Source organism: Asterias amurensis, chromosome 16 (genome assembly GCF_032118995.1).
Source record: "Asterias amurensis chromosome 16, ASM3211899v1".
Taxonomy (NCBI): Eukaryota; Metazoa; Echinodermata; class Asteroidea; order Forcipulatida; family Asteriidae; genus Asterias; species Asterias amurensis.
In genome coordinates this window covers 11,732,710-11,745,000 of record NC_092663.1, presented here as the reverse complement: position 1 = coordinate 11,745,000, position 12,291 = coordinate 11,732,710, and the positions used below count along the sequence as shown (strand labels likewise).

The 12,291-nt window shown below is 39.3% G+C and overlaps 2 protein-coding genes across 4 annotated transcripts in view; one reads left to right on the top strand and one right to left on the bottom strand.

The window, feature by feature from the left end:
- LOC139949106 (integrin beta-1-like) overlaps positions 1–3,800 on the bottom strand; it is a 29,848-nt gene extending 26,048 nt beyond the window's left edge. For both annotated transcript variants that reach the window (XR_011787520.1, XM_071947511.1), the window contains exons 1-3: positions 3,415–3,800; positions 2,757–2,859; positions 293–408 (exon numbers count right to left, since the gene is read on the bottom strand). Coding sequence is in view for 1 of the 2 variants with exons in the window: in XM_071947511.1 (XP_071803612.1) it covers positions 293–408; positions 2,757–2,841 (201 nt within the window). In the remaining variant the exon portion in view is untranslated. The remainder of the gene's footprint in view (positions 1–292; positions 409–2,756; positions 2,860–3,414) is intronic.
- Positions 3,801–10,268: 6,468 nt separating this feature from the next.
- LOC139948899 (integrin beta-1-like) overlaps positions 10,269–12,291 on the top strand; it is a 41,996-nt gene continuing 39,973 nt past the window's right edge. The window contains exons 1-2 of one of the 2 annotated variants that reach the window (XM_071947261.1): positions 10,269–10,451; positions 10,702–10,877. The gene's annotated coding sequence lies outside the window, so the exon portion shown is untranslated. Of the gene's footprint in view, positions 10,878–12,291 lie in introns of both variants that reach the window. The other variant, XM_071947260.1, reaches the window with a different exon arrangement.

Genomic DNA, 12,291 nt, shown 5'->3' with positions numbered 1-12,291 from the left:
CTGTGTGTACACATTGTAATAAGTAACCCAACTGTTAACCACTAATCTGTTGTGCGCACCAGCCACGTTGGAATAAGTAACCAACTAACCACCACTAAACCTGTTGTGCACACCAGCCACGTTGGAATAAGTAACCAACTTACCACTTACCTGCTGTGCGCAGGTTGGAATAAGTAATCAACTAACCACCACTAATCTGTTGTGCGCACCAGCCACGTTGGAATAAGTAACTAACTAACCATTTACCTGCTGTGCGCACGTTGGAATAAGTAACCAACTAACCACCACTAACCTGTTGTGCACACCAGCCACATGTGGGATCAATGGCAGTACAGTCCCCGCAAGTCCGCCCTCCAGAGCATACATTATCTTCCAATTCCGACGGCTCACTGGGTACTGTTTCAGTGACTGATTGACAAACCATAATTATTCGTTATTAATATTCCAATCTTCTAAATCGCAGACCATGTAACGAAGCAGAATGTATCTGGATCCATTGTGGAACATGACCCACTTCTAGATCAGGCTGACCCGTGGAATGGTTAAAAAAAAACAAAAAAATAAAGGCACTGCACACTACTGGTAATTACTAAAAATAATGTTAGCATAAAAGCTTTCTTGTAACGAGCAATGGAGAACTGTTGATAGTATAAAAACAAGTTTGAGAAACGGCTCCCTCTGAAGTAACGTATAGTTTATGAGAAAGAGGTAATTTCTCACTCAAATAATAAAATACTTTAAGCCTGAAACCGTACTAAGCATCTAAAAGCAACCAAATGTGTGCAGCAAGGGTATTTTTTCTTTCATTATTGTCTTGCAATTACGATGACAAATTGAGTCAAAGCTTGCACAGGTTTGTTATTATATGCATAATGTTGGGATTTTACAAGTGAGAACACTTGTATTTGACAATTACGGCCCTGGGTTCGATTTCACAAAGACGGTCAATACTGAGGAGTAGCCCTTTATAACTCCTAAGAAGTTATTAAGGCTTACAACTTAAAGGCAGTGGACACTATTGGTAATTACTCAAACTAATTATTGGCATAAAACCCCACTTGGTAACGAGTAATGGGGAGAGGATGGTAGTACAAAACATTGTGAGAAACTGCTCCCTCTGAAATGACTTAGTTTTCGAGAAAGAAGTAATTTTCCACGAATTTGATTTCGAGACCTCAGACTTGGAATTTGAGGTCTCGAAATCAAGCATCTGAAAGCACACAACTTCGTGTGACAAGGATGGTTGTTCTTTTTTCATAGTTATCTCGCAACTTCGACGACCAATTAAGCTCAAGTTTTCACAGGTTTGTTATTTTATTCATGTGTTGAGATCCAACCGCGAAGACTGGTTTTTGACAATTTCCAATAATTATTGTACACTGATTTTTCCGGTGAGTCCTATATTAAGAAGAGAAACTCGTCCTAACTAGAGATAAGACTTATCTCAACTCTTTGTGAAATCCACCCCTGGTCACTGTTGTTTAAGCTCGGTCAGTTTGACCCCCCTGGAAACCGGAACCTGCTTAAAGGCAGTGAACACTATTGGTAATTACTCAAAATAATTATCATCATAAAAGCTTAATTGGTGACAAGTAATGGGGAGAGGCTGATAGTATAAAACATTGTGAGAAACTGCTCATTCTGAGGTGACTTTAGTTTTTGAGAAAGAAGTAATTTTCCACGAATTTGATTTCGAGACCTCAGACTTAGAATTTGAGGTCTCGAAATCAAGCATCTGAAAGCACACAACTTCGTGTGACAAGGATGGTTGTTTTTTCATAGTTATCTCGCAACTTCGACGACCAATTGAGCTCAAGTTTTCACAGGTTTGTTATTTTATGCATATGTTGAGATACACCAAGCGAGAAGACTGGTTTTTGACAATTTCCAATAATGTACACTGTTTTTTTTCCGGCGAGTCCTATATTAAGAAGAGAAACTCGCCCTAACTCGAGATAAGACTTATCTCAACTCTTTGTGAAATCCACCCCTGGTCACTGTTGTTTAAGCTCGGTCAGTTTGACCCCCCTGGAAACCGGAACCTGCTTAAAGGCAGTGGACACTATTGGTAATTACCCAAAATAATTATCATCATAAAACCTTAATTGGTGACAAGTAATGGGGAGAGGCTGATAGTATAAAACATTGTGAGAAACTGCTCCCTCTGAAGTGACTTTAGTTTTCGAGAAAGAAGTAATTTTCCACGAATTTGATTTCGAAACCTCAGATTTAGAATTTGAGGTCTCGAAATCAAGCATCTGAAAGCACACAACTTTGTGTGACAAGGATGGTTGTTTTTCATAGTTATCTCGCAACTTCGACGACCAATTGAGCTCAAGTTTTCACAGGTTTGTTATTTTATGCATATGTTGAGATACACCAAGTGAGAAGACTGGTTTTTGACAATTTCCAATAGTGTACACTGTTTTTCCGGCGAGTCCTATATTAAGAAGAGAAACTCGTCCCAACTCGAGATAAGACTTTTCTCAACTCTTTGTGAAATCCACCCCTGGTCACTGTTGTTTAAGCTCGGTCAGTTTGACCCCCCTGGAAACCGGAACCTGCTTAAATTCTGAAACTGGAATTTTTTTAGAGTGTATATTGTGGGTCAAAAAGCGGGGTAACTTACAATAATATTTCAGTTTCATAAAAGATTGCGCACTCGGATCCAGATTTAGTGAAAATCTGTCCGCTGATTTTGTGCACATATGAAACAATCCCAGCCATTGTAATTGATACAACTTGACATGACTTACCTTGTGAGCAACACTGTGTTGATAGAAGAACGAAAGCTACAACAGCGGAAAACCGATGTTGTCTTTGCAGAGTATGGCCACCCATATTTAGGAATCCAAACTTCTGTTAGACAAATCAACAAAACAGAACAGGAAATAAATCTGTGAAATAGCCGTTTGCTATATTGCCTTGATAAAGACTTTTATAGAAGTATTGTAAGCCTTCGTTTTCGTTGTGAATAAGCAAAGGGTTAAAGCCACTGGCCACGTTTGGTTCATTACTCGAAATGTATATCGGCATACAAACTTACTTGGTAGCCAGCACGGAGAGCTGTTGTTTAAAACATTGTGATAAACGACTCCAGGAGTATGAGACGGAGGTAACTTCTGACAAAACTATTTGAGCCTAAAAAATACTTCAGGCTTTAAAGGCAGTGGACACTATTGGTAATTATCTCAAAATAATTATGATCATAAAACCTTTCTTGATTACGAGTAACGGGGAGAACTTGATAATACATTGTGAGAAACAGCTCCCTCTGAAGTGATGTAGTTTTTGACATAGGGATGGGCCAATTCGAAGCAGGCCCCATAAGAGCTACCGTGCCACAATATAAACCGGTTAGTTCGTTATCAGGGTGATAACGGTCACGGGGTAAAAAAAAAACATAAAACTCACCGTTATAGTTGACTTATAAGCGTAAAAACTCTTGCACACAGTCACTATGATTCTGCTGAAGTATAATTCCGTAAAACGAGAAAGCACCGTGCCGTTCAGCAGTCACCTCCCGGGCTTCGTCGTCTCATCCACCCGTTGATATTCCGGATTACCCGGTCCTCCAAGAGGGTTCTTGGACAATTCAGGCACACATCATAATCGCAATATTATTTAATAACTATACAGATCGTTGTTAATGTTTGTCTAGATACAGAATATTCGTCCGTTCAACTTGGGAGCTGCGCCTTTATGGTAACACAAATCCTGTTCCAGTTTCACAGGAAATCGGTTTTTCTTCTTTTTTTTCCATTTCCACACAAACCCAGCGTAATTGAATCGGCAGGGGTCGGATATCACCCGAAGCCCTATTCCCCGCCTCCAGAAACCAGTTACAAAAAGGAAAGACACCAACCGAGTGGTATTTCCTTGTTTAGAAGTTCAATGACCAATTTTATCAAATTAAATAACTGAACCGAAAGTTTCAAAGTTGATCACTGCCACAAAAAAAAATTGCGAAAGCAATCCAATACTTCAACGGCTTTTTTAGTTAAGTTTGGTAAATATGTTTTTTTTAATTTTTATTAAAACAAATAAAAATGTACATTGCCCCGCCCCTCCTTTACATCCCCGAGCTTTCCTGTGAGACAAAATGGACGTCATAGTCAGGGAGATCTTTTTTAGGCCTACAACGACCTCAGCTTATTCAGGTGATACAAGTGGGCGCTTGGTTGTGTGGATCCACCTTACGACTTTTTATTTCAACCAAGCTTTGTTGTAACGTAATCCATATCCGAATAAGCGGCTACAGCTACGGCTACGGCTAGATTTCCGTGTCACTATGCGTTGGGGTATATAGGACGTCCTTAGCAACATACTAAGCAACAGCCGTAGCCGTAGCTGTAGACACCAATTCGGGTTCGTCCTAAGGCCGAATCCGAATTGGTGAATTGTTGATGGAGATGCTTTGGCCGTGTCCGAATAAGCGGCTACAGCTACGGCTACGGCTAGATTTCCGCGTCACAATGCGTTGAGGTATAGGACGTCCTTAGCAACACCCTTAGCAACAGTCGTAGCCGTAGCCGCAAATTCGGATTCGGCCAAAGACAAACAATCTACACAATTGATCTGAAGGTATGTATTGTATGATAAGAATCGGTGATGCTAATAGTCTGAACATCTGACGTCAAACTTCGAGGCTCGTGAATTACGCCAGATACCAGCCTTGAGCGTACTTTTTGACCTCGCATCCACATGGAGATTCGCGGTCAAATCCTACGTGCATGTACACTTATAAACCAACATAACATGTACTCCTACAATATGTACAAATTATATGCAAGCTGCATGTGGACGACCGAAAGTGCAGCTGACAAACATCATCGCCTCGGACCAATCAAAACACAAATATAGAAAGCTTTAATTCATAAGCACAGCTGGGTTAAATATCCAATGAAACTTGTGTATCAAATGAATCATTCCAATGAAATCATTCGGTTATTGAGGCCGGTGTCTGTCTCTATTCCTGCGGATAAAGATAGGAGACCAGCAGCCGATTTCACGAAACTTTACGCAACTGCGTAAGTCCACTTGCGCAACGTTTATGGAGCAACTTGCGCCAGTAACTTTGCGCAAGTGGACTTACGCAGTTGCGTAAAGTTTCGTGAAATCGGCTGCTGTCTACATAAATCAACAGAGGGCGCTGTATACGTTGTTAGATCTTGCGTCTTCTTGAGGACGAGCAAAAGGAACCCGTCAGGGATTCAACAGCATGGGAGACAGTCGTAAACAGCCCGGCTTGAAAACATACGATTCATTGTCCAGCCTTTAAAGTTGTGTATTGGTTCCTAAAATCTGCATTGTAAAATTGTAAAATGAAGACTGTACATCATTGTCACAAACAAAGGATGTGGAAGAAGGAAACCGAAATTGAAGACGTGCATCTGCCCATGGGAAATTACCAATAATAAACACCGTGCACAACATCAGCCAATTTTACCCATTCAAATTTTAGTCTCGTAAATTATGCCTGATTACTCACATCGGCTGGGTCTACGCGATATTGTTTATTGTATGACAGAACACTGAGGCATTTCGTCAGCGAGACCTCATGTCGAGTGCAAGCCGTCTTCCGTCACTTTGCCTCGGTTGGCTAGACCTAGACGACGGCGCAGCTCGCTCTTAGCCCGGCCGTACGTGGTAAAACATACAATAAATCATCTTTCTTTTCATAATAAGCTGGCTTTCAAAAAACAATATCCAGAAGAAAAATTAGTCATATAGAGAGAGTGATAAATATACACTTTTCTGTATGTTTTTGGAGCGAAAAGCCGTATTTTGAACAGCATAGTTTTACCATGGTTTATAAATCATGTTTCACGAACATTAAACTTCGTAGTGGAGCTACACTCGCGTCAAAAAAATAAAAAATAAAATAGTTCATGAGGGTCAAACCAAATTACTTACAGAAATTAATCTCAAACAAGTTAGATATGCTTCGTTTGGGATTGTTCGAGTTGGTTGGGGGCCGGGCTGGTGTTGTCGGTAACGGTTCATTTCGTTCGCTGTTGCGCAACAAGAACCGAATAGAATGTCAACTCAGGTTTATAGGATATTATATTTTACAGTTGTTAATACTTTTTTGTATGTACTTTCTTCCTCCAAAACGGGAGTTTGTTGTGGACAGCACATTACTGCGAAATATAGGTTTCCCGGTCAAATTTTGGCAAAAAAAAATCGGTCAATATCAAAACACGCATTCATTTTCACGTATTTCCCTCTAATCCCACTCAACCTTTATAGGGTTTCATTTTACAAGTTCGTTTTCGAGCACACGTGATTTCGTTTTTGTCACTCAGATTCGTTTTAGTCATTCCTTTGAGGTAGACATGGTCATTCTATTTCATTAATTGGCATTCAAGACTATCTTTGGCCATTCTTACCGTTGGATTTCTACAACCAATTTAAACCATTGGTGAAATTGAACGGTTAAAAAACTGTTCTTGCTGCTGGCTTTTACGAAATTGAGTAAGTTTCAAACTGTTTCTCTTTTGGGTTTATGCCTGATGCTTCCGCCCTAATTTTTACGCCCAGCGCGATTAAGGGCTCGCTTTTCTATTAAATTAAATTTAATTTAATTCAAAAGCAATATTATTTATTCACATCATCATCAAGAAAGAAAAAGGTACAGACAATATTAAACAAAAAGCGGAGCTTGTCAAGAAACAACCTCCAAACCCAAACCAAACAACTGCTTTATACACTACTAGACAAAAAAAGAGACAAAACGCCTACAACAAGAAACAACTATATATATTTTTTGCTTTGGTACACTTCCCTACCAAACCACAGATACAGTCTAATACACCTCGCCTGCCGACTGTTGGGGGTCGTGCCCTTTTCTAGTCACAACCCATATAGATAATAAAACACCCGACTATGGTAATAAGTATATTGTCTATGCCGCTTGAGTTGCAAATCGTCGGATCTCTGTTCTGTAAGGTCATTAGATGCAACGTCATATTCCCAATTATCAAAAGGTCATTAAATGAAAAATGCAAATATCTTTGCAAGTGTTTTACTTAAAGACACTGGACACTATTGGTAATTGTCAAAGACTAGTCTTCACAGTTGGTGTATCTCAACATATGCATAAAATAATAAACCTTTGAAAATTTAAGCTTGATTGGTCGTCGAAGTTGCGAGATAATAATGAAAGAAAAAACACCCTTGGCACACGAAGTTGTGTGCTTTCAGACGCTTGCTTTCGAGACCTCAGAGACCTCAAATTCTAAATTATGAGGTCTCGAAATCAAATTCGTGGAAAATTACTTCTTTCTCGAAAACTATGTCACTTCAGAGGGAGCTGTTTCTCACAATGTTTTATACTATCAACCTCTCCCCATAACTCGTAATAAAGAAAGGTTTTATGATAATAATTATTTTGAGTAATTACCAATAGTGCCCACTGCCTTTAAATGGAAAAAAAAACCATATTTTAGTTAAAAAATTTATATTTTTGCAAAACAAACACTCAGAAGACCCTCATAGGCCTACTCTTGACCAAAACCTTTGTTTACCAGGAACTGCAAAATATGCGAAAGCAATTTTATGAAGTTGCATCTTTCATATGCATTGACCTATAAGATACGGGTGATAACAGTTGGATTACTACCAACAATAACTTTCCTTTGTATTTTTAAGGTCTCCATTTCCTTGTGTACGCGGATGCTTGGAAGAATTCTGTCGCAAGGCGTGGTTTGATTAAAGGCACAGCAACCGATTTCACGAAACGGAAGGATTATTGTTTTTTCGAGTAAGGACGAGTAACTCGTCCTAAACTCGTATGCGTCCTATAATGTCTATGGATTACGGAACTTTACTCGTCCAAAGTCCTAAGATTATTCCTAAACGTTAGGAAGAGTTTGGTGAAATCGACGGCTGGACACGTTTGATAATTATTCAAAATATATCGTTCATAAAAACGCACTTGGCACCGAGCAATGGAGAGCTTTTGATAGAATAACACATTGTGAAAAACGGCTCCTTCTGAAGTAACGTACTTTTTGAGAAAGGAGTAATTTCTCAACCAATCATTTGAATCTGAGAAAGTCTTCAGGCCTGGACTCTTTTCCAAGCATCTGAACGCATGCAAATCAGTGCAATAAGAAGGCTGATTTTTCTTTCATTATTTTCTTGCAACTTCAATGACCAATATTGAGCCCAAATGTTCACAGGTTTTTCTTTTATACATACAACAAGTGAGAATACTGGTCTTTGACAGTTACCCGTGCCTGAACTTTTGTCTTCCAGAACACGCCCCTCTATCAACCTTAGATCTTCATCGTCATCCCAGTTTGCACCAGGTCCCCGTACCAACACACGATACGGCGATACAACCTTCTCAGTATGTGCCCCCACATTATGGAACAGTCTCCCCTCCTACATCCAGAATGCTCAGACAATTGGCAGATTCAAAACAAAATTAAAAACCCATCTTTTCAATGGTTTCCATCAGTGAGATTACATATACAATCATTTTTTCTCACAGTCTAATGATATTGGTTTCTTCTAAATATAGAATATTGTATATTTCGTGCACCTTTTGTATTATTATTGTATATTATCTAGCTTTAATTTTCCCATTTGCTTACTTATCATTTATATTTATTTTTGTGAAGCGCTTAGGAACTTATTTTTAGTATAAAGCGCTATATAAATGTAATCATTATTATTAAGTGAACAAATGAAAACAACGTATGGTTTCACATAAAGAAAGAAGAGACTAGTAGCAAGTCTAGCCATGAAGACGACCCTCGTGGGTGATCGGTAGGATTGCATTATGTTGATTTGAACTTGCTACTCCGAAGCGTGTTGTGAAGAAAATGCCATACAGCCACTGCACGGACTGTATTACATGTCTAAGTTACACTTTGATAACCTACATGTGGGTATCTGTTCCGCAACCAGGCTTTCTGTGCCGTATTATTTCATACTTACGGTATATAAAACAAAACGTAGAGTCAAGCATCATAACTGCTACTTGAAGGACTACATTGCTGATGTTTGTTGCCTAACCTACATGGGTATTTATTGCTCAACTGTTCCGCAACCAGGATTTCTGTGCCGTAATATTTTATACTTAGGGTATATACAAAACAAAACGTAGAGTCAAGAATCATAACTGCTACTTTTAAAATACGTATAAATGAAGGACTACATTGCTGATTTGTGTTGCCTTACATGTCGCACTGGAAAAGGTAAAACTGTTGAGAATTGAACTAAAACTTAACCCTCAACAATGAGAATTAGACTTACAGACTTGCGACTGTGTCTTTAAGATTTGAGACAAGACTTGTAACGCATCTGAGACTTGAATTCAGAATAAGAACATATTAAATAAAGGGTTTGAGATTTAACCTGAGACCAGGGCGCATAAAAACTTGAAATGTCCTTATTGGTTTGAGACTTGACTTCAGTATAGTTTTAATTAGGACTTACACTTTGACTTAGGACTTGCCCGTTAGAATTTGAGACTTTGACTGAGACTTGCATTGAAGGACTTGAGACTAGCACTTAATGGTTTGAGACTTGACTTCAGTATAGTTTTAATATTAAGGACTTACACTTTGACTTAGGACTTGCCCGTTAGAATTTGAGACTTCAGATTACCTCAGACTAATTACCTATAAAACAAAGGACTTGTTGAGACTTGACCAAAAACTTTTCTTTAGAGACTTTACTTAAGACTTAAACTGCTTATAAAACAAAAAACGTGAGACTTTACCTGTGCCTTGCCTTTCAGGACTTTAGACCTGGCCTTAAGGATTTGATACTTTTGATATTTGTTTATAATGACTTTAGGACTTGACCAGTGGAACCTGAGTTCTAGTTCATGATGTTGCCAAGTATTAGCACCAAAGACGTATAGTCTCAAGTCCACTACAGTGATCGAATATTTACAAGTTGTCTAGTTAACAAAAAACATAAATAATAGCAACAATCATGCATTTTAAAATAAATGATTTTCAACTGTTGTAAAAATGTCAGCAATACAATTGAAGCATCAATGATTGAAGCAACCTAATTATAACTAATTTGACATTTTGTCAAAACATTTTCATGACAGTGGTTTGTTTCTGGTACGGTTAACCCTGGCCTGACCTCGAACTTCAAAGACAAAGGAAATTGTTTATTCGTCCGGTGTCTTCAGCTTTTGTAATTGGTGGCAATGTGAAGGAGGATGCGGTATCCGACCATTGCTTAATCAGCTCAAATTAGAGTCACTCATGCAGGGCATTAACATTGTACGTAACGGAAGGGGTGAGTGCACTAGAGCGCGTGGATTGCCCGTTCTCCGCACACGACGTACACACGCATACGACACCTTCACCTTTATGCACATTGAATAAGAACGTCGACAACAGCTGATGCTCGGGTTCGGGGCACACGTCAAAAGCAGCACACATTTTCATATACACTCTACTGAAACATCTCCAACCGTGAGTGTGTGCTGAAAAATATTCCATTTCCTATGAAATTGGGGGCCGGGATTTTTGTTTAATGTTTTTAGCATACACTACCGGTGTGTTTTGTTCGAGTATTTTTAAACGGGCTAGCAGCTGATGTAATAAGAAGTACGCTATTTTCTCTTAACTGGAGACCTACTACTGTGATACAAGAACAACGTATTGTGCGGGCGGCACATGGTACATGTACTAACTGCTGATTATAATTACGATTTCTGTGTAGCTACATTGCACGAGAATCCGCCGGGAGTACCAGAAACAGCGAGGAATATCCACGGGCGCGCGGGTGAGACGGGGAGGCGCGGTGAGGTGACCGCTGATCGACGCAGTGTTTTCCGTTTTTACGGGAGGTGGTGCCTCCTTCATCAATAATATATCCATATTGTTGACAGCTAATAGGTGAGTTTTACCAATGGTTTAACATTGGGGGTTTCCTCACACGTTCATCGTTAGGTAAAACATGTCCGTATCCAACTGCCACATTCATATTCATTATGAAATTCAAATATGTATATTTTATTCACTCAAAATGAGATGTGGCTTTCGGTAATGGTAAAATCAATGAGTGAAAAAGTGGCAGTCGGATACGGACAATTTTAACTTCATTATACGCTGTTTTTAAAATTAACCGTTTTTTTTATTGTGATACGTACGGTCGCCATGGCTATAAATCGGCATCCCTCTTTGAATAAATGTAATGTATTAAAAGGCAGTGGACACTATTGGTAATTACTCAAAATAATTATTAGCATAAAACCTTACTTGGTAACGAGTAATGGGGAGCTGTTGATAGTATAAAACATTGTGAGAAACGGCTCCCTCTGAAGTAGCGTAGTTTTCGAGAAAGAAGTAATTTTCCACGAATTTGATTTCTAAACCTCAGATTTAGAATTTAAGGTCTCAAAATCAAGCATCTGAAAGCACACAACTTCGTGTGACAAGGGTGTTTCTTCTTTCATTAATATCTCGCAACTTCGCCGACCGATTGAGCTCAAATTTTCACAGGTTTGTTATTTCATGCATATGATGAGATACATCAAGTGAGAAGACTGGTCTTTGACATTTACCAATAGTGTCCACTGTCTTTAATCTGTAAAGGCCATAACCAGGCCCAGCTAGCTCTATGTAGCTCTACGGGTTAACTCGGGTCGGACACGATGCATAGTCTATCCATGGTCTATCACACAGTGATATTCGCAGACCGTGTTCGACCGATCATTACGATTGGGTGAAGGGTCCGGTCTGCTGGGTGGTCATTGTGGTCCCTTGGGGGTGGAACATGTTCCTCACATAATTTAAAAGGATGTGGGGGAAATGTTCCTCAAAGGGTATCGTAAGTCAGGGCCCATGCTTACCAGAAAATGGTAACAAGTCAAAATGCAATTTCTGCCAAAATGATGTTGTACAATCTGTGACCGGCATCATGCTAACTTGCTTTTATTAGCAGAAACTGTTTTAAAAAGCAAGTTTTCTCTGTATTTTATATACTTATTGAGCAGCTTTAAAAACAAATTGAGCCCACATGTAGGTGGAAGTAGAAGCGTGCTTCAGCTTGTGACCCTGTGTTACCTTGGCCAAATTTCCTATCAACTGTCTTTGTTACATAACACAGAAAACATGCTAAGCAGCAACAGGACACCAGGCAAAAACCATTATTTGTATGTGAATCTCTGCTAACATCTTGCTTAGCCGGGAAATTGTGTAAACACCATTTTCAGTCAAACAGCTTTGTGATTATAGGCTATAGCAAAGGGCTGCGCAAGAGACAGTGTCCAAGGTCATGTCACTGCTTACCGCGGATTTCTACACTTAC